Here is a 22,303-nt window from a genome sequence, read left to right on the forward strand (position 1 = left end):
CAAATGCAAAGGGAGGAAGTATGTAAAGCATGCAAATACTTCTGTTTCCATAGAAAATAATAGTAACTTAGTCTCGTCTGGTCCTAAGCTTTGCTTCAGAACCTGCTAATGAGCTGGTTTTATGTGGTGAACTGAGGTGATATCTCGTTTCATCTTCTGCTCTAGCAAACTTGCCTGTTTTACTTGTTGACTCAGCTGCTGGGAGAAGAAAGTGTTGTTTGGCACGGTCACCTCACCTGTGTCCTGGCGTTGCATCCCCAGTATGGCAGGAAGGAAGCTCTTAACTTCCTTAACTCCTCCACTGTTTGCATAGCCTGACAAAAAAACCAAGCACGTCTCTGTAATTCTAGCTCACAAAAGTGTAATGTCTTTACTGTTTTCCACCCATCTTTCATAACCGTTTCCAGCTAGACCTTTGTCAGAACCTGTATGCATCGGGTTGGTTTGTCGTATCACTTAGGCAGCAAGATGGTTTGGAGGGTAACGACCTCTTAGGTTGTCCTGCTTCATTTACCTCCTAGAAATGCTGTGTCATTGTTTGCTGGGCTGCTACAAGCAAGATTAAATTCTTGCGCCCAAGTCCTTTTGTTTTTCAAAGACAAGAAACTTTGATTAGTCTGGACGAATGTTTTTTTGCCCCCTGTTGAAAAAGCCCTGCTTTGGGCGGGGGGGAATAATCATCGGCTTCTGAGCTGACTACCCAAGTACTTTCCACGGTGCAGTACCTGCCCTAAACTTCATACCCATTCGAGGAGATCACCTGCAAAAAGCTTGTTTTCCTTTAACCATGTTCATTTTTAATACTGGCTTGTTTGGCAAAAAAACTGATTGCGTGTGAGATGTTTTCCACCTTTTTTTGATGTTCTCTGTGACTCACATGCAACCCTAACTACAAAGAGAGGTGTGGGAATGAATAAATGGCTTTAGTTGTGGTAGAGACAATAAAGTCATGGCTGATGGCAGTAGGGACTAATGAGGGGCACCAGTACCAGGAGGCTTTGTTCCAGCCCTGCTGAGTGCTGTTTCACCTCTCTGTGCCTCAGGTGCCACACTTGGTCAAGTGATACTTCCTCCTCTTGTCAGAGAGTTGTTTGTTTACTGACCAGAAAAAAAAAAATAAAATAGCATGAGAGTATTAATCACAGTTTGTGGGAGTGACAGGTTTGTGTTGGCCACAGGAATTTCAAGAAAAAAAATCAGGAAGCCCAGCTTTTTCAGGTCATCCCAAATGAAGGGTGAGCCAGTATGGATGGCACCATGAGCATGATACACCTATAGGTAGTCATACCAGAAATCAGCTTCCTTTGTTTTGATTTGGATTAGACGAAGCATTATACTAATACTAATGACTTTTTGAGTGAATAGACAAAAATCCATGTTAAAATTACCAGTATTATAAGATGATGTTTTCCATAAAGATTGCATATAAGTCGTTATGTGAGATGTTACAGCTTTTACTGCAGTTCCAGAGGCAGAGAAGCTTTATATTAAGTTGTTCATAACCAAGTTAATTTAGTTCACAATGAAATAAAATGGAAGATGGAAGTGGTCAAAGCTACCTAATTAATTTAGCATTACTTGCCTTTTTACTGAGGAAGAGGTAATCTGAAGTTTACCTTTATTTAATTTATACAGCCTGTTCCGTTTAAGCCAGTGGAGTTTGCATTTTAGATGTTCTAGAAATATTTGAGGCCAGCATGTGATGTTATGCTCACAGAAAACATCCCTATTAGTGCTAATTAGAGCAACCTGGCTAATTCCTATATGCTTTACTGTAAACAATTACATAAGAAAAGAGTAAAGGCTGAAGACCTTCTATGACAAATACCAATTGTCTGATAGTGTCAAGGTTTTTAGTGGTGCGAGAGCTACTGGGAAAGCCTGCGTGAAAGCCCAGGTCTTGTTGGAGCGGGGTTTCAAGTTCCTTAATTATTATGGCAGAAATATGTCTTACAGGACTTCTCATAACAAGCCAAGGAGTACAATGATGTCCCTGTTGAAATCAGTAAAATAAAATACTTTTTCATATTACAGTTGGACTTTCGTGGTAGCTGCATGGATATTTAGAAAAGCAAAAGGAGATGACTGGGAGTAGGGATTCTTCTTTTGCTGGGAACTGGGGCCAGAACCCCTTTTGCAGACTGTCAGTATGTGACATGTAAGTTTGAGTTCTTGGTTCTGTAGAGGCTGAGACAGAGGTATTTTGGTGTTGAGCTTCTTGACCTACGTTAGCAATTCTTCTCATTCTTCTTGGATGCAAAGGTGGTAGATTGCAGCCTGCTCACGACACAGTGCTGACCCATCCTGTGTGAAGAGCAGACTGGAGGATGTTATTGAGCCAGTCTCCAGATGTTCATTAGAAAATTGGACTGAAAGGGGTGAATTTTGTCACTTAGGGCCTTCATTTGGGTGGGAGCTTTTACATTGGGTATAGGGAGCTTTGAATTATCCACTCGGACAGATGTCACTTGAAAATTTTTTTTCATTTGATGTGTCATTCATCATTCTTCTGTCAGTATTTTTTCTTTGCTTATCCTGGTTTTGTAATTCTTGCTCTGCTATGTTGGGGTTTGTTTAAAAGTTCTAAGTAGATTTTTATTTTCCTTTGCAAAAACAGCACTATGACGTTTTCTGTCATTTTCTGCCTTTTTCATATGTTAACTGCATTTGATTTGCTGAGAGTGATGACTTTTTTTTTCTCCACTGGCTTAGAGAACTTAATACTTAGGGTGAAAAGTTTCCAGAAGAAAATTTGTATCTACATGGTTGGCCACTTAGGAAAATGCTTTTAAATACCTTTTTTTACTCAAATACTTGTGGTAAAAAAAAAAAGAATTTCTGTTTTCTTGAAGGAGGTAGGCATTTTGGAGTAACACTACGGACTAGAGTCCAGGTCTCCATTAACAGAAATCTGTGTCAAAGTAGAGTCCCCCAGGTTCTGTTCATGTATCCTGTTTCAACTAAATGCAAAGTTAAGCTATTCCACATTGTCTTGATGTTGATCCCATTCAAGCTATGCTTTATTTAAGTGGAAGAAATCTCAAGCTCTTAGATACGAAAAGCAGATTAACAAGAATACAATGAAAGCTAAACCACTTTGCAGCAACACGCTGAACAAATATAGGCAATAACATAGTCTGGAAAACTTCCGATTACTTAGGAAAATGCACTTCACTCTTTTACTTGTCAGTCTTGAGGCTTGATGGTTTTTGAATTTGAGAGCGAGTCAGAATCAAACGTTGTATGGAACATCCTATTCTCATTTGTTTGTGAATTGGGTAAATTCCGGCTTAGGGAAAGGAGCGTAGAAAAGGACATCAGTGAGCCAAATTACACAAGTCTCTTAGTGAAGTTAGGGCTGGTTTGGATCAGCTCTCGTTTATATTGATAGTCAAGGATTGCTAAGAAAAATGCAGTAACTTAATGAAGTAACTCTCACCAATGGTTTTAAGGGCTTCTTGGTCAGACATGGAGAGAGCATAAAGCTGAGAAAACTGAGAAAATACATAAAGCTGTGCATCTACTTTCTGATGGGATGCTGCCTATTGCAATCATTTCAAACACTTAAACATCTTTTGGACATCTCAGCAATATGTCAAGGAAGTCACTGGCAGAACGAGAGGATCATCGGGGCTGTTTTCTGGGCTTATGCATATGGTGCTTTGTGCTACATGAAGACTGCATGTGTGGGAAGCCAGCAGATAAGAAAACAGACCTGTGGTCTGGGGAGAAAAGGATGAAAGTGATCTCACCCTTTAGTCTCATTTCTTAATGTTTGTGCACTCTGCAGGTGAAGGAGCTATTGAAATGCCCAGAAGTTCTCTGGTTTTCACTTGAACTGCACCAAACAGATAAGTGAGTAAGCAGGCTTAAGGACTGAGGGCATAGCTCAGTCTTTATTTCTTCTTCCTCGGTGCTTGCATATGCAGACAGTGAGATTCTTTGAAAAAAAACAGCCTTTAGCCCTGGGAAAGATGTGTGGTTTTGTGGTATTGGTGAAGTGTTTTTGTTTGTTCCACTCACCATGGAACTTATTCCTTGCAGGCTAAAATTGCAAACTATATGGAATATATACAACTGTTGCAAGCTTCTGAATATCTAAGTAAGTGCAAAAGATGCTCTGAGGTAGAGTTTTTTCACCTTCTGCTTTCTGTTTGCTTAATATTTGACACTTAGGAGGGAAAGTAAGGATTTTACTCTAGATAGATAATTTCTGTGCAGTGATCACACATGGTGCTTTACACATAGTTAAGGACAAGTAGCTAATTTCAGAGAGAAGGCTAGACATACTTGTAATTGGGTGTAACATATATCTTGGTCCTGTGTGTAGACAGCAGGATTCAAGGCTCACGTATGCCAGCCTTCAGAAGCAGCATTCTTGGGGCATCAGTGGTTCACTCTTGATTAAGAGCACTTGTCAGTGAGCATTGAATTCTGTGCGTGTAAATAATGCTGGCTTGGCCTGTCTTAACACTGCTGACTTGTTATGGGGTTCAGACTTTGGCTGAGTTCAGGTGGGGAAGCAAATGTACCTCTAAGCTATCTTTATGCTTCCTCTGACAGGGCAGCCAAGTGCTGAATCAACATTTGGAGAGAAAGAGAATAGCCACAGGGCTGTGCTAGTTTATCCTGTCAAAGGTACCAGTGGTTCTTGGCCAGGATCACTAGAGCACAGCACATGCAGCCCTCATTTAAGCAAGCCCTGACACATCTACAATAGCCAACTCCGTTGCTTCTTGTGATTAGCTGTAAGGCTGCGCTGTGTCTCTCTCACCGGGCGTGAAATAAAGCATGTGAGGTAGGTTGAAGGTCTAACTTACACCAAAGTACAGTTTCTAAGTATTATTTTTTCATTTCCACCCACTGATCCTGGCCCTCAGGGAAGTGTGGGTGTTTTGAGATGTATGGGCAAAGGCAGCTTAAGAGGTTCTCATCCTTCTCTGCATCCTGCCCCTGGTTTCCATTCCTTCGCCGTTTTGGCAGTTCAGCTGACTGCAAGGCAGCTTCTCAGTGTGGATCTGTGATATGATCCAGGCTGGAGGAATGTATTTTAAAGGCTTCGTTTTTTTTTTCCTTGTTGTAATCTGGATGATATAATGGCTCTGTTACCGTCACTTCCAAATGTTTGAGTTTACACAACGGAGGAGGTAGTGACCTGTGTTGAAAGGGAAGGAATGAGCAAATCTAGAAGGAAAAGCTGAATGTTTCTCCACCTGAAAAGCTCGCTTGAGCATAATGTAAAAGTTCATTGTGATATGAAATAGCTTGTACTTCTCAGATGCCTGAAGATAAGGCTGTGCAGCAAGTTACATGCTTGTTCATAAGTGTTACCAATTCAGAGGCATCTTCTGAACTACTGGAGTAGAGACAGCTATTTTTAAATTACATTGTTTGTCAAAAATGTGAAGTTCGTTCTGGTTGATAATGTCCTTCTGCGTGACACAGAAAATCCGGATACATCAGTGAAGACCTTTCCCTTGAACTGCCACTTACAGACCTTCATGGCAAGTAGTTGAAGGGCAGGTGTTTTCCATGGGTCCCTGTGTCCTGCCTTCGTAGCCTGTTGGATCCCTGGGTGAATGCTTCTGCAGAGTGAGGCAGCTCTTATCTTGGAGCAGTTCTCATTGAAGCTGGTGCGGGCTGTTGTGTTGGGCTGGTTCCGTTCCCGCCTGGTCAAGGCTTTCTGAAACCAGTCGTGCCTTTTTTCATCCCAGCCAAAAGTTACACAACTGACAGTCGAAAGTTCAGAGGCCTTGGTAGCAAGGAGGACTTTGGTTTGTGAGGAAGCTCACTCCCATTAAGGAAGGGTATGGATTATACCATATACCATAGTTGTTTCACTGTTTTGTGTTGGGTTTTTTTCTCTGCTCAAGAAGTGGTAGTGAGGCTTAGTGTAGTCTGCCTCAGAAATGGATTCAGGTAAATGCTAAAATGGTGGGGTTTTTTTAGCTGGTTTAACAAGCAGCTGAGCAAAACCGGCAGTTTTGCCACCACCGGGGAGAGAAATGTTGCTGCCTCTTCCTCCTTCACCCTGGTGTGCGTGGATAGATACGCCTTCTGTCAGGCACTGGCTGTGGTGCTCATGGGATCCTTCCCTGAGCTAGCTGGTGGGAAACTGTCCACATCTTTTCTTCTCCTGGGTTGGTTTTCTGCTAGGCTAGTGAGTTGATTTAGCTCACATAAGGGTCTCTTGGCTGCCAGAGATGGTGCCAAGTATGCAGATAGGGTATTTTGTCAGCAAGAAGAGGGAAAAAAAAGGTATGGTGGAAGAGAGTAGGCTTGTCCCCCTTGGACAGTAGTGATTTGTTAGACTGCTTCACCCCATGTGAAGGAGCACTTGGCGGGTCATAGGGGAGGTAGCACTCAACAGCCACCATCATCTAGGTGGGGACTAACAAAAACCCAAGACAGTGGTAGTGCGGGGTGGGAGCCTCACTGGATGTTCCTGCAGTGGCTGGGAGTTGCTACAGACTTGCCGATTCCCGATGCTTACGGGCAAAAGAGCCGTCCTCACTGCTATGTCCCTGAGGATCATCCAGACATTTGTGGTCCAGGTTCTCCACAGAGGTCTTGCTCTGCAAAAAGGCATCTGCTGATTGATTTCTGGAAAGTATCGATCCACCAGAACTGTGGGTTATTGTAATTGCCGTTAATGGGTGGAATTTTATGGAGGACGAGCACGTGACGTGCGGAGTGCTTTCTGCTTCGTCATCCTGCCTGTGGCAGGTTGCCCAAACCAACAAGGGAGAGGCCCCCAGCAGCCGCCTGCATGCAAACTCTTTCAAGTCCCTGCCAGAGGTTATGGGTGCCTTTGGGTTTTGGGGATGTTGCTAAAGCTAGGCACCTCTAGCACAGACCTACCTGAAAATAATTAAGAGACATTTATATAAATGCCTGTGTTGTCTAATGACTAGATTTTTATCTCAGTGAAGATACAGTTTTATGTGAACATTCCTGAGGTTGTCCAAACTTGTTATAGGACTAAAATGTAAGGTTTTAGTTGCCTCAGGTACCCACAGGACTGTAGCTTTGATGATAATCTATTGAAGAAAAATTTCGCCTTTGTGCAGATCATGACCACTGTTCAAAACCCATATTCTTGCTTTTCCCAGGTGTGTGTGTGTATACACACAGATGAATTCCTGCATTTCTTCCCCAAGCGAGTATAGGCCAAGTGTTATCAATCGCTAATATTGCTATTAACTATTACATAACGATTCTGATCTTTAAACCCCTTCAGCAACATCAGTAAAGCACTCTTCCCAGTACCTTTGTGAGATAAATTTTATCACCAAGTTTCAGAGAAGAAAACTGAGATGATGAGATTACTTACCAATTTTGAATGACTGCCTTTCTGCATGTGTGTGTGTATGTGTGTGTGAATGCTGTTCAGGTTTGTGGGTTCAGTGCCCCAGGAATGTATACGCATTCAGTATGGCTGTTTGTCTAAGTATGTGCATGTGTCAGAGTTTGCTAATTAATGCTGGTTGTGCAGTGCAAAGTATGTATATGATTAAGTACAAACAGGTGTGCACTGACCCATTTATTGGAAATTAAGCTTAATGTAATGCAGAGTTATGTGGAGGAAGGCAGAGCTGATAATGGATTCCAATCAAGTATTAGATGTTCTTCTTTTTTCTTTTCTTTTCCATGCCATATAAAATAAAGTATCACCATGTGTAAAGGTGATTTTTTTTCCTTTCCACTAGTATGCTTAACCTTTTCTGTTGGAGATACATATATCTCCAATATATATATAAAATCAGTTACGACCAATGGTCAAGCAGATCTTTGGCAGACTTTTGAATACATTTATTTGGAGGATTTCATAGTATGAGCAATACTATGGCAGAAATTTGGGGGGGGGCGGAATTGCATAGAAAAAGCAATTATATCAATAAATTGAACTGAAAGATTTTTCCGGGGAACTAACTGCAGGAGCAAAATAAAAACTTTTAATTCAGTTTTAAAAGTACGAGACTGAAAAAAATGACAGCACATCAGCATAAGAAAACCACTTTCTGGGCAAGAAAGGTAAAAATCATAATTTTCCTTTAAGACTGAAGTTTCTGACTTAACCACAGCAAATCCTATTTCCTTGCTTTGTTTCAAGCGTGCTGTTGGATTGGCAAAACTTACTGAAATCCCATCCAAATCTCATATGGGCTTTTATTAAAGAGAAAAATATAGCAAGTCATCCTAACGTTGCAAATGACTCATCCATCGGTCGCCTTGGGAAATGCTCCCCTGGGCCAGGCATGCCGCTGATGAGGAAGCGATGAAGCTGCCAGGCCACTCCCCCAGACAGTTTCGCTTGAGGAGCACAGGCTTCATAAAGGACGTCTCTCCAGCCACTACATTATTTTATCCTTTATTTCACAGAGGGAGCACAGAAGCTGCAAGAAGGGCAGCGCGAAGTAACGGCAGAAACTTCACAGCCTGTGGGTTTTGCACAGGAGAAGCAATTAGGAGAGCATGAGAAAACTTTAAAGGTAGGGGGAGATACATCTTGAAGTCTATAATTTAGTTTTGACAATGAAAAATAATGAGAATGCAGGCTTTTTTTTAAAAAAAATGCAGTTCTTGGGAGAAGAATGGAGGAGATCCTTTTGCAGGATGGGGTCATAGTCATGAACAAGTCCCCCCAGTAAATAGGAAGCGGAGCTTGTCAAGATCCTCTCCACTTTGGAGCGAAGCTCTAGGAGGTGGTTTCCACGGGGAAGGTTGTAATCTACTTTGTCTGATCTAAACTTTTAATATGTTTGAATGAGAATGATTATGAAGAACTAAGGGAAAATGAACCAAACAGTAGGGAATAAAAGCTGAAGTTTCTTAATCCATGTGAAAACCTAAAGCATTTTTCTTAAAAAGAAAAAAAAAGTAGCGTGATAGTAGTGATCTGAGCAAATTTCATGAGTAAGTATTGTGGTTTCTTTATATGCATCATAAAGATACCGTTCTTGCTAGTTGGGTCTGATGACTGTGTGGGAGTTAATCGACCCTTAAGCTTTACACCATCCTCTTGCCACTGAGCAAACGAGGTGGTGTGCTTGGGAAAAGAATGGCACACTTTCTCTAATTTTATGTCCCTAAATACAAATAAAGTGAAACTGCATATCATAATACAATATATGCTCATTTTTTTTACTCTTGCTCTGATTGCAGTGGGAAGTTTGAGCCTGGCCAGTGGCCGTGTTAGAAAAATAGAAAAAAGGGGAACTGAGCACAAAGTAAATTCAGTGGTAGGGGTATATATTGGGGTGGCGGAGCAGGAATAGAAAAGGAAGGAAGATGAGATATTTTTGGATGTCTTCACAACAGCCACAAGTGTTTTCTAGGTTTTGTTTCTACTGTTAACATGCTACCCAGGGTTATGAAATACTATTAAAATATAACTTTCTACGGGCGGATGCACAGTCTGAATTTCTGCTGATGCTGCTGTGTAATTTGCTGGAGGGATAGGGGATTTCTGCTAGTGATGTGGCTGAGCTGGCAGCAGTCTCTGGGGTACCCAGAGTTATACTTACAGAGAAGGAATAATCTAATGTCAGAGGAAGGCGACAGTAGAATGGGTAGAGCACAGAAGGCTGCTTAATGCAAAACAAAATTAAGATGAAAAGAGAAGGGAGACTTTGTGGGTTTTTTCTTTCATTTACCACGACTATTGCAGTAGTACTGAATCAAGTCCTACCTAGTTAGGCTGATAGAAACACCTGAATAAAAGCGAGCAGATTTGTAAAATGACTAAGTACGGGTTTCTTCATTTACTTTTTTGGTCTTAAAAGTTTTGTCGTAACTTTAACTGGTACTTGCTGGTTTACATCAGCTGAAGAATCTGATTTTTTAAACACTCCAGATCTTGTCCTGTAATTTGAGAGGCATTGAGAATTTTGCCAGCAACTCCAAAGGCTCAAAGGTCCAAAGCGCTGATAAATTTGAGCTTCGCAAATCAAGTACAAAAGCTCATTTTAGAAAAAGTATATGAAGACAATGCAATGTTATGTGGCATACAGCTGTCAAAATGCTTTTTAGGACTTGTGGGCTGTTTTTCTGTGGTAGTAGTCAGCTGATTAAAAAAACCCAAAGAATCTCTCTTGTAACTGTAGTGATCACACTTGATCCATTTGATACCAAAGTTAGTTACAATGCTAAACCAAAGCAATAATAAACACAGGCATGTTACAAAAATGTAATTCTTAGAAATTGTTTTTGTCATTCAGTTCTGTTCATCCAGTCGGTAAGGCTGGTAATTGCAGATTATTACAAAGTTGTATATGATTGTTGTATTTTCCTCCTAATATATGCAGGAGGAGGGGAAAAACACTAATTAAGGAAGTCCAGGGCAGATGAAAAGAATAGAATAAATTAATGGAATGCCTGTGTCAGCAGGTATGTATCTCATCCTGGAGTACACAGTATGAGGAGGCACTGGAGTTGTGTTGATGTGGAAAACAGCTCTGCAAGGAAACCCAGGGCTCCAACGAACAAGAAAATTCATAGTTCAGTATCTAATAGGTATTGAGCTACTCAAGGATGGATTAAGAAGATGAAATTTTAAAAAAATAATTAAAAGCAGAACTAAGACAATTCAGATGCACTTATGTTCCCTTATCACAATATTTGCTGCTGAAAATACTAATTTTTGAGCACTGTGGGTAATGTTTCAACGTTCCCTAATCCTTTTTGTTTTCTCTGTTCAGGCACATAAGGAAGACAAGCCTCAGAAACTGCTGGAAATGAACGGACACACATCGGTGCTGCATTCCTATGACTATGATCTCATTGTCATTGGTGGAGGCTCAGGTGGTCTGGCAGCTGCCAAGGTATGAGGGGGAAAATACAGATTTATACTTTCCTTGTAAGTAGGTGGGTGACATCCTCAATGTCTTGGATCTAGGTATGTTTAACACTGTAGGGGCATAACATTTCTGCCCGATCAGTGGAATTTCTTTAGAGGTTAGCCACAGTTATACAATATTCTTTTCCTTATATTCTGAAGAAGAAAAATATAAAAATGCCATAGTAGGTTTCTTAATAGAATGAAACTTGGTCCCCACTAATGGGAGACGATGCTGTTGGAAAACGGCAGGTAGATATCTCAAAAGTGTTTATTAGTAGTTGAATCAAAATGCAACTCATAATTGAAAAAGTTTTTAAAACTATTCAAAATTAACAGCAGGAGGTTTCTAGTTTTATCTGAAAATAGTATCTGTTCAGAAATAGTTGTGTATGTTATTTTAATTCTTGACAATGGGGGAGATGTCATGATATTGAGCTTATATAGTTGCATAAATGGAGATGTTGCCTATACTAAGGCAGAGTTAGGATCTCACCCTTCATTTCTAGGGTCTGGTACTTCTTACCAGTAGCCAAATAATTTTTTTTTTTGTTAGGATTCTGCTTTTAGCAGTCTATCTAATATTAATTAAAGGAATCCATACTGGTGCAGAATATACGAACTCTTAGAGTTGTCATTGTCCCAAATATTTGAAACTTGCTGAAATATAATGTTAAGTTAGTAACTCTCCTTTACATCAGTAGTTAGGCACATTTTGCCTCTTCTCACTGTGGTAGAATTGACTATTTAGAAGTGAACTGAGAAATAAAGCTATTTTGTTGCTCAACACCTGGAGCTGGATTATTCTTCCGGACGGGAGACATTTCTTTTGCTCTCAAGAAGTGAATGAGGTCATTGAGAAGTGAAGGAAAAATAGGAGGAAATATTTCAGTGTAGCATTAGATTCACACTAAACCTTGGTCACTTAGAAGAACTTCTGTTATAATGTAAGAATGCAGTGTGTGGATTGTAATGTGCTTTATGTCCATCCATAACCTATTGCAGTAGTTTACTGCTTTCCCATTAATAGGGGCACTATTGTCATGGCGGAGGATGGGAGATAAGAGCTATAAAAATTCTGAGAACCTGCAAAAGCAGCAAACACTGGTTTTTAGAAGATGGGGATGTTTTAGGACAGAAGAGAGTAATAAGAGTAAAAGGGAGCTTGCAGTAATGCAAAACCAGTTTGCAGTAATAAAAAGCCATCTGTTGAAATTTCCATAAGCAGACTGCTCTCCTTTGTTGTATACATATGCTAGGTTGTGAAGCTACAGCAGTGATGTTTATTGCATCATTTTTCAGCTGTGGGACAGAAAAGGTATGTAGCTAGGAAGATAAATTACCTTGTTCCTTCAACTCAGTGTATAAAGTATATTGCTTCTTAGTGTTCTCAAGTGATTGTAGAGTGGAGCAGAAGATGGTATATCAATAAAGCCAACATCGCTATCAGTAGTAATGTGCGTATTTCAAATCAGTTTCATGAAGCTGATGTGAAGCTGCTTTACATGCATAAACTTCTGACTTAGATTATTCAGGTTCTTTTAGTGAATTAACATACAGTGCTTTAAAAAGCCAAGCAAAACAAAAGGAAAAAAAACCCCAACAACTACACATCTCTTATACCGCGTTCCAGATACCTACACTCAGGTTTGCAGCAGTTTAACTAGGTTGATTAAATGTGTGCTTTTCACTATGACACGTGCAGCATTGTACGCACGTCTTCCCTTTCCTCTCTACGTTCCGCTCAGAGCTTGTTATTTTGGAGGCCTGTCTCCAGGATGAGTGCAAACGCTGCCAAGCTGACTCTCTGCAACCCAACCGCAGACCCAGACCAAAGCGCCAGGCCACCGCTATCAGTTCACACAGCACAGCTCCAGCCCTAAGCAACCTTGTTGTGTTCATGCGGCGCTGCACTGAACCCAGTGAGGTTTCGAAGCCTACGGGGCAGGTTTTGTTGCTGTGGGCATATCGCTCTGTGGAAGCGCTTATATCTGTTCGTGAGCTCTCCTGAGGTGGCGACGCAATGCTGCGCTGTATTATGTGAGCGTATAGCTGAGCATGAGCTTGGGGATCCGTGCATTCTAGTTAGCTAACACTGGTATAGCTCTTTCAAGCTATGTATAAGAGTTGTCATTATAAAGGAGCATTAATAACACGTCTCAGTCCCTAAGCACCTCTCTGAGGAACTTTCTCAGAGGTGCTATTAATGGGTAGGTGTGAGTTTCTTGGCCAACCTTTACCTTTAATCGGAAGCAGAAATCCAGTACATGAATATTTTCCAAAGGTGTCTACAGCCTGCGTTGTTTGAAATATGATTTGTATTTTGCATGAAGTAAGATACATTTAAAATTTAAATTATGATTGTCAACTATTTGGATTAACAAGTATTACTGGTAACATAGTGCTGAAGGCTGTCTAGCTGCTCCCAAACCAAACCCAAGGCCTTAGGGTAATATCCTGTGCCTGTAGTTGTTATTGCTTATATGTCTAAGAACTCATCATGTGATGCAGAACAGTTGTTGTTACTCCAAGTATCAAAGTTACTTTGCTGCATCTCGTGGGGAATCTGTCTCGTTTCTCAGCTATGTAGTGCTTACCTGTGTTTTTCTCTGGTACCAGTTATCACCATTGATTTTTGCATTTTTCTTAAAAAGCACAAAGGGAATAATGGAATCAGTATGGAAATTCCAGTTCTCAGTATCATTTACTCACATTGCTTGTAGATTCACTAATGAAACTTCTCAGAGGAAATACCATGAAATAAACAATCACTTTATGCTAGTCTGGATGACAGCTGCACATCCTGACAGTAAAGTCAACGTGCTGCAGGTTGACTAGCTTGAAGAACAAGAGCCGATCCTGACAACTACAGTTTGTACTCCAAATCGAGTGTTCCTTTCTACTACAAGAGGAAAGATTGGATAAGCACTGTTGTAATACTTGGCCACGTGCCTGCTTATGTCACTGCGTGATGTGGTTTCAAACAGATGTTTGAGAAGCCATCTTTGAAGGGAAAACTGGATGAATGAGGAATTTATTAAATATGTTAAAAGTAAATGGCATTTTGGGAAATAGTGTGAACAAACTGACAGGATGGAGGATGGAGGAGTAGGTTTGACTCCCAGAGTCTTCTGCGTATCAACTGGTGCCATGCTGTTGTGTAGCAGGATGAATGCCCATTTGTTCCCCTTCATCTTTTTTTTCCTACTGAGTGCACAGATTAATTCAGAAGATTAATGACTGTCTGGCTGTTCCCTTGCAAATTATTCATTATTACTTAATTAAAAGTCACAAAGCTTTTCAGCAATGCATGATGTTATCATCTACTCCAAATTTAACCTCTAATATTTAGATACATGTCTTATTTAATTTGTTTTGCAGGAGGCTGCCAAATATGAAAAGAAAGTGCTGGTGCTGGACTTTGTCTTGCCTACACCTCTGGGAAACTCGTGGGGTAAATTTCTCTTTGTTGCAAACTTGTTATAAAGGAGCTTTACTCAGAGAGACTGATTCTCCTTTGAGATCAGCCACACTGATGTGAAAAACACGTTCTGTTCCTTTCTCTCAGGTCTTGGAGGAACATGTGTAAATGTGGGCTGTATACCTAAAAAACTGATGCACCAGGCAGCTTTACTGGGACAAGCCTTGCAAGATTCACGTAAATTTGGATGGCAGTTTACAGAAGAAGGTAAAGAAGAACATATATTTTCAGGTGTCTCATTTGTGCTGAAAATCCAGAGGTTCTTTTCGCAGTCAAGCGCTTGTTGCGCTTCAGCATGTGAGGCAACTTCAGAGAGATTACACATAAACTTAAGTGCTTTTCAAGTCTAAAGCCATGGGGCTTATTGCCTTGCAGTGTCTGATCTGTTTATTAATAGCTTCTGATCATGTTAGTATTTAATAAGATCACTGTGTGAATGAAAGCAATAAGGTACTACTCCATTTCTGAATGTAACACAACGTCTAAGGGAATACCCCAGAATGTGCCCTGTTAGAAACTTACTCATAATTATAAGCAAGGATTTCCTTTGCCTCAATCTCTATCGCTACTACATAAGAAGATGAATTTTACTTTATACTAGCTCTAATGTGCATGGTTATAGGATTGGGATTTATTTAGGTTGTAATCCTGTAGTGGGAAACATGCAGAGGCACCTCTCAGAGATACATAGTCTTCATTTGTTGAGCAATGTCACCTGCTCACAGCCCTGTGTCAATAGAAAACTTGACAATGCAGTAAGTCGAAATTTTCCATGTTTTAAGTCATATATGTTCCCCTGTGACCTCTTGTGTTGTCTGTGCTGACGTGATTCTTTGAATTTCAGTAGAGTTACCCTGGAATAAAAAAGGGATAAGGCAAAAGTGACTGCGTCGTGAAAAAAAATCTGTCTGAGAACACAAGGTTGGCTATGGAAAAAGAACTCACAGACTGACAGATGAACCTTTTTCTTTTATTTCTAACAGTCAAACACAGCTGGATGACTATGACAGAAGCTATTCAGAATTACATTGGTTCACTGAACTGGGGCTATCGGGTTGCACTGAGAGAGAAGAAAGTCACATATGAGAATGCATATGGAGAATTTGTCGGGCCACACACAGTTAAGGTACTCCCTAGCCACGTTTGCTGGGTCTTCCTGTAGTACTCTCTGAATAGGGATGATTTTCAAATAGAATAATTTTTCCCTTGGCGGGACTGCGAAATATTCACTTTGGACTAATACTTTGTCCTCAGGCAACAAATAAAAGAGGAGTTGAGAAGCTGTACACGGCTGAGAGATTTCTCATTGCCACTGGTGAACGGCCACGCTACCTGGGTATACCTGGAGACAAGGAATACTGCATTAGCAGGTAAAACCAGAGCAGGATATGAAGTCATTTACCGTGTGTAAATGCTTCACATGTAAGAGAGAGTGGTGAAGCATGAGCAGGGCTGCTTGGTTGCTGGTTTTCTTTCCTGTGTAACTTTTTGTTAGAGTCAAGTAAGTGGAGGAGAACAGCTATAGACAGATGTCAAGGTGCCAAAACCATTGGTGTCTAGTAGACATCACAGGGCTGTGGGCAGCTGGCTAGGATGGTTCTGTTTCTGACTGATAACAGCAGTAACTGAGAATACTGTAAATCATGTGCGTGTCTGTCATAAAATTAATTCATCAGCTCTGCCCTAGTTACCAGCACACCCACTTCCTCTCTTCCTTATGGTCTTTTGGTTCATGTACTAAAGTTTTTTCGGTAATGGAGAGTGGTCTGCTTGGCAGAAACCTCCCTGCTCAAATGTCAAGGAAAGGGGGAGTTGCAAAGCAGTTGATGTTGTGAAGCTGGTTGAAATGTATCTGTCTTCATGCATGGGGGCAGTCTTGAAACTCAAGCCAATTTTTTTCCAAATACTCAGTGAAGTGAATTCAACTTTCGGGAAGTCCTATTTCAAATGTCTGGTTAATTGATAAGACCAAGCAATTCTAGCACAGTTTTGACAAAAAAAGTGATATGCAGATGAAATGTGTTTTAATATCAGACTAACTTTTAAATTACTTAGTGTAGAAACAGAGGTTGGAATTTCAGGCTTGAAAACCTATAGCGATGAAATAAATAACTGGCATAATTCCTGTGAAGCCAAAGCACCATGTTGTATGTTTCCCTTCTAATAAGTAGTAGTGAAATTAAGGGTAACAGATAATATAGCCTGTAAAGTGGTGCTTTAAAATGACATTAAGGTGGAAGAGTCAGGAGTGCCAGTGTTGGCAGATGGTTGGATTGAGACTGTTTGTGTAACCTTCTCTGGGTTCCCTGGGGGATAGGACCTATGATGTAGCCTTTAATTACACAATCACATTTTACTCCACCACAGTGTTTGTGGAAAGCATCTTTGTTTAGCCTTTGCTGTTGTTTGCTGAGAAAGAGACACTTATTTTGGATTTAAATCTTTGGAGAGTTGCGTTGCCAAACTCTGCCTAAGTCTCAGCTGAGCAAGCGTGATGCCTCCATGAGTCCCTGCTTCCTTGAGAAGCCCTGGTTTTATACTCTAGGTCCAGAGTGTGGTGTAACTGATGTAGCAGTTGAAAGAAATGGAAAGCAGGGAAATAAGCACGGTTTCCATAATTTTGTACTGTTATCTGTGCCTGTCACTGTGGTTTGCATTAATTTCTTTTATTGTCTGTGTTTATTTGGCGCTGTGTATAATGCTTTAGCACAAGGATAAGTCTTCAAAGAAGTGAAGATGGTATTTTTATCTTAAAGATGAACTCCTTCCTCTTCTTTTTAGCTCTCAGGAGCTAAAATTTGCAACAAAATATTGGAAGCAACATTCAGAGGGAAAAAACCCAACCTTCTGTTTTTAACCATTTCTCTTAAGTTTCTGTAAAAAGAAAAAACCCTAAAAATTTTGTGATGATTCAGAATTTTCATACTCTTTTTTTTGTGTGTGGCCTCCTAATTAGAACGTTTTAGTCTGTTGTGTACTGATCTTGTATTCCAGTTGAATTTCCAAAAATTTCCAAAATCCAAGTTGTTGGATTTTTTTAGTGAGGAGGAATTAGGAATAAAGTCCTATTCCTACAGAAGAAATCAGATAAATATAAAGCACAATACATTCTTCTGGTTGTCTCTAACATTTTTTTCTTTTTTCCCCTCTTGTTTTTTTTCCAGTGATGATCTTTTCTCTCTGCCTTACTGTCCAGGGAAAACCCTGGTGGTTGGAGCTTCCTACGTTGCCTTGGAATGTGCAGGATTTCTTGCAGGTCTTGGATTAGATGTCACTGTGATGGTGAGATCCATTCTCTTAAGAGGATTTGACCAGGATATTGCAAACAAAATTGGTGAATACATGGAAGAACATGGAGTCAACTTTATTAAGGAGTTTGTGCCAATCAAGGTAAGCTCAAAGTGGTACGTGACTACAATTGATTGCAATATACCTATCATAATGTTTCAAGATCTAAATTAAAAATACAAAAGTTGAATTTGCAGTACAGTATCTGCTATGATATAGTATGGGTTAGTTTTTGTTTTAAACTGAGTAAGTCCATGGATCTTACATAATTGAAAGGTACAATTTAGTCTTAGTATTAAAATTTTGTGAGATTCCAGAATTCATTGTCTCTTTCAGAATTAGATGGGTTGGTATATGTTGCATTAAAACTGTTGTTACTCCTGCTCATCCTGGTCCTACAAATGTTGAATATAGTTAAACTCAGTAGTTGTTCTGAAATCTGTGACACTTCTTGCAGGCTCATAATTAAGTTGATCAGGGCCAGTGCATCACAAATAGTCATATTTTTCATTGCCAGTTCTCAAATTCTCAGCCAGTATATACTGCATATGTGCCCAGGACCAGTGAACTATCCAGAAAAGTAAATGGGCTTTATAAGTATCCATCTATATTCTTTACTTGGCAGAGTCCTTAAATATTTGCTCAGTTTTCTTTGAATTTGGTGGGAGTACTCATGCAGCTAGCTATGTACATGTATAGGCAAATTCAGGTTGAAAAGCAGATTAGATAAGCTCTAGAGTTTTTCTAATCTAAAATCGCCTTATCAAAGACTTCAGTGGGTATTAACAATATTTTTCTTAATGTTTTTTTCTCAATAATTAGTGCTTTTTTATTATGAAATAGGAAATAATGTATTAAGCAGCTTTCAATTTGGCGTTAAGCCAGGATGTTACCGAGTTTAACACTTTGGGGATTAAAGCATTAAATCAAGTGAAGGCTGTTCATTTTCACATTAAGAAATGCTCTTGCCAGTTACCATGCTGTGGTTCTGACCCCCTCTCACAGAGTGGAAGAGATGTGCTGTGAGAAGTCAAAGTGGGTGTTTCATGGAACTCTGTTTTTATGCATGTTTGCATTGCAGAAATCCCACATTGTAGGAAAAGCAGGGATGATTAGATTTTGTTTCAGATGTAGCTTTTTGTAGCTCTTCTGGGAATGGAAAGAAGGAAGCTGATTTTGCAAGAAGCAGATAATTTCAACTAAATGGAAGCGGTCTCCTCCAGATGCACCCTGCGAAGAGGAGTCCCATCACCCTAGTCACGAAATGCACTTATGTGTATTTTACCCTGTCCCTTCACTACGTCTTATATTTTATTCCTATTGAAATCATTGGCCCTGTTTTTAGTTGAGCATATCCTTAAACTTAAATTGCTGGATATGTTTTTAACAGGTCTTCTCATCTCTTTCAAACATTGTTTTTGAAGTTATGCATGTTGTGCTTATTAAAACCCTTCCTTGGGACGTTTGAAGACAGAAGATGAACTATTATAAATAATGCTGCCTTTGAATAGGAGCGGTTTAACACAGTGATCCTTTAAAGTTGGTAGGATGGCACAGAAGGTCTGGGCTTTTTTAACTTAAAAAAGGGGAAGAGAACTTCATCAGAAATTTTTGCTTTTTCTGTCTTCAAATACTGAATATGAGGTAGGAACTAGGGCAGCTGTTAAAAAGTACTTTTTCTTCTGTAGAATGAACACTAAAAATTTCCCAGAGTGAAGTTAAGTGTTGCACACGTACACGTCCTTTGTATGTACAGCCAGCCGTGGGAAGCCGCTGGGCACCGTGCTGTTCCTGGGAGGGTAAGGGAAGGACTGTAGCTGAGGATATCCAGTCCTTTCCTCACAGCCCAGTCAACATTAATGAGGATAAAAGAGAATCCACCTGTGTAGCCTCACACTCCATTCACTTGTTTAGTTGATTTATTTAGCAGAGGAAAAAGGAGTGTTTGGAAAAAAAGCGGGGCGTATTGCTCTTTCTGTATTTTGTTTTCTGGTATATGGAGGGGTGGGGTGTGGAAGGGGGAGTATTTTGGGTTTTGTTTTGTTTAAACAAACCTTTTTTTTTGATTACTCTGAACAAAGAGCACAGTTGCAAAAAGATTCACCTTTGGATTTTGGGGGTTTTTTTTGCTTTGCTGGAATAGGCAGTAACTAGCTGCATTACTTGAGAGAGAGTGTGCAGCTGGATCTATAACTAAAACTAGGAATATTTATTTCAGCTGACTCTGGGGAAACTCTGAAGAGGATTTTTTCTTAAGCTGCTGGTGTTTTTCCAGCCATTCAGAGCCAACTGCTGCCCTCTCCTGCAAGGCCATGGCAGCTTTACCTGTTGGACTGATACCATTCAAACAGGGCAAAGGCCTGTTCTGCTAAGGGCTGGGCTGTGACTGTGGCTACTTGTGGGTGGAAGGCACGATGGTCCTCAAGGTGTGGTTGAAGAAAATGTCTGATGGTGTTTCCAGGTCTTGCAGGAGTTCCCTTCCTCCTCACCTCCTCTGTCCCCAGCTGATACTAGCAGCTCACGTGGTGGGTGGGCTTGGTCAAGAACTTAGCTGTCAATCAACTTTTATAAACTGAAACGAGGACTTATTGTGTTGGTCATAAGGGTAAATGCATGGAGATAAACCAAAATGTTTAAACATGCAAGTAGTAATCACAAATCTAGAGAAAGGTGAAAATATCGTAAGAATGAATGATTGAATTTTAGATCATGGTTAAACACTCATTTTCAATGATAAGATATGTGTTGGGACAGATACATTTGCACATCTTTATTTGAAACTAAACACACACCCCTTCCCCCCCCCCCTTTTTTTTTTTTTTTTCCTAATGTTGTAGGTTGAGCAGATTGAGGCAGGAACTCCTGGAAGATTGAAAGTTACAGCCAAGTCCACAAAGGGGAACCAAATAATTGAAGGAGAATACAATACTGTGAGTCCTGTCTGTATATGTAAAGAATGTGAAATAGCCTTCCATTTTATGTTAAGACTTTGTAGGGTGTTTTTATCCATAGATTAGATTTTTTGAAATTATTGTAATCATTAGAATATGCTAATTGCACACAATCAACAGGTAATTAACGTGACAAACGTCCCAGAATCCATTGGCATGAGTCCCATGTGCCTTAGCAGATCACTTGCATACTTTTGAAACCTGTGTTTTAGCTTAGGGATGTAGATGAACTTGGTCACGTGCAAGCAGTTGCAGGATTTTTCCCCAGTGGGATATTTGTCATAAACTATAAGTAGTGATTTATAATAACTTTCATAGCAACTAAAACATGCTGTTCTGGAGTTAGCACAAAACAGTGGTCTGTGCAAGAGCTAAACAAACAGGTGTCGTGTCTTCTCAAGACCTGTTGACGCAGCATCTTCACGAAAACAACTAACGCCCTGTGGGAAGTCAGTCAGGGAACTTCATTACACACTTGAAACAGTAAAATTGCAGTGTGCAGGTATGCTATTATATTTTTGGTTGACTGTTTCCATCACCCCTCACCCCACTCATTTTCTCAGGCCTTGATGCTGAATGGAGAAAAAAGACCACGTTGTGAATAAAGTATTTGGAACTACACAGAATGCATAAAGACAACATTGGGATTTTAGACTGCAAACACTGTGTGCCAGTGACCTCATTTACCTGTATAGTGCATCAGTCATTCCGTAACAAGGACATGCCTCAGTGCAGCTGAGTGCTATTATTATGAGAAAGTGTAACAATAATAACAGTGCTGTTGCACAGTGTTGTAATACTATTTTTCCTGGTCCATGGTAGTGAAAGCTTTTTAGCTAGCAAATCAGTGCTGTCTTTTTATTACGGAAACTTCTGATTTCTTATTGCTGCTACATCTTTCACTGAGATGCTGTCACTCCTCATAGAAGCTATGAGCTGTGTGTAATACACTTTAAGACCTTCGGCTCTGAAGGTCTGGCATGCTTGGTTATCTAAAAGATTTGAAGCAGATCTTGGATTCCTTCCACACAGTTCTTAGTTGTCTGTGGGAAGCATTGTGTAGTTACCTGGGCAGTTGTCCAAGTCCGCAAAGCACATAGAACTTTTTCTTGTGCTGGTATAGGCTGGAACTTATTTTGCTTGTTAAGGTAGACAAGCTGATAGGATGGGTAAGAATTTTGCCTGGTCTGTCCATCATTCTGAATAAATGTTCAAGCAAATAATATTCAACAAATAATATTCTTTGGCAGTGACTTGGCTGAGAGCCTATATAAATAAATGATATTTTCTGATCAAAACAAATATTATTTTATGTTCTTGTTATTTGCTTAAGCATCTGAGTTTCCTTCCTAAAGAGCCCTTTCCTTCTGGAGGTCCTGACCTTGGGGTCACCTGCTCTGGTAGGGATATGGTATAACACTTCAGTATAAAATTGCAAGGAAATAAAGAATCTGACCCTAACCGATTTGTTTAGAATGCTCTTGGGGTATTTTTCCAGGGAAAGCTATTTGGCTATATTTAATCTTATCTTTAAAACCTGGTATTGTTAGGTCATGGTGGTGGTGTGGCTTGTCTTGAGCTCTATGAATGCACAATGTGTAACAAATGTATTTATCTTAATGTGACCAAGTTTTAGAAACTAATCCTTAGTATATAATGAAAATAATACAGCCACACAAAATGCACTTTTTAGGTTTTAAAAAATCAGTAACATGCATTGCTGTTTGCAGGTGTTGCTAGCAATCG

The 22,303-nt window shown here is 40.0% G+C and overlaps 1 protein-coding gene across 1 annotated transcript in view; it reads left to right on the forward strand.

Annotated features, from left to right (window-relative positions):
• Nucleotides 1-8,322: 8,322 nt before the first annotated feature.
• Nucleotides 8,323-22,303, forward strand: part of TXNRD1 (thioredoxin reductase 1) — a 26,938-nt gene continuing 12,957 nt past the window's right edge. The window contains exons 1-8 of the mRNA XM_009887422.1: nucleotides 8,323-8,492; nucleotides 10,701-10,823; nucleotides 14,219-14,291; nucleotides 14,406-14,525; nucleotides 15,302-15,444; nucleotides 15,573-15,688; nucleotides 17,483-17,708; nucleotides 20,444-20,561. Coding sequence (XP_009885724.1) covers nucleotides 10,737-10,823; nucleotides 14,219-14,291; nucleotides 14,406-14,525; nucleotides 15,302-15,444; nucleotides 15,573-15,688; nucleotides 17,483-17,708; nucleotides 20,444-20,561 — 883 coding nt within the window. The 5' untranslated portion in view covers nucleotides 8,323-8,492; nucleotides 10,701-10,736. The remainder of the gene's footprint in view (nucleotides 8,493-10,700; nucleotides 10,824-14,218; nucleotides 14,292-14,405; nucleotides 14,526-15,301; nucleotides 15,445-15,572; nucleotides 15,689-17,482; nucleotides 17,709-20,443; nucleotides 20,562-22,303) is intronic.

The sequence above is a fragment of the Charadrius vociferus genome, unplaced genomic scaffold, assembly GCF_000708025.1.
Source record: "Charadrius vociferus isolate BGI_N301 unplaced genomic scaffold, ASM70802v2 scaffold196, whole genome shotgun sequence".
Classification (NCBI taxonomy): domain Eukaryota; kingdom Metazoa; phylum Chordata; class Aves; order Charadriiformes; family Charadriidae; genus Charadrius; species Charadrius vociferus.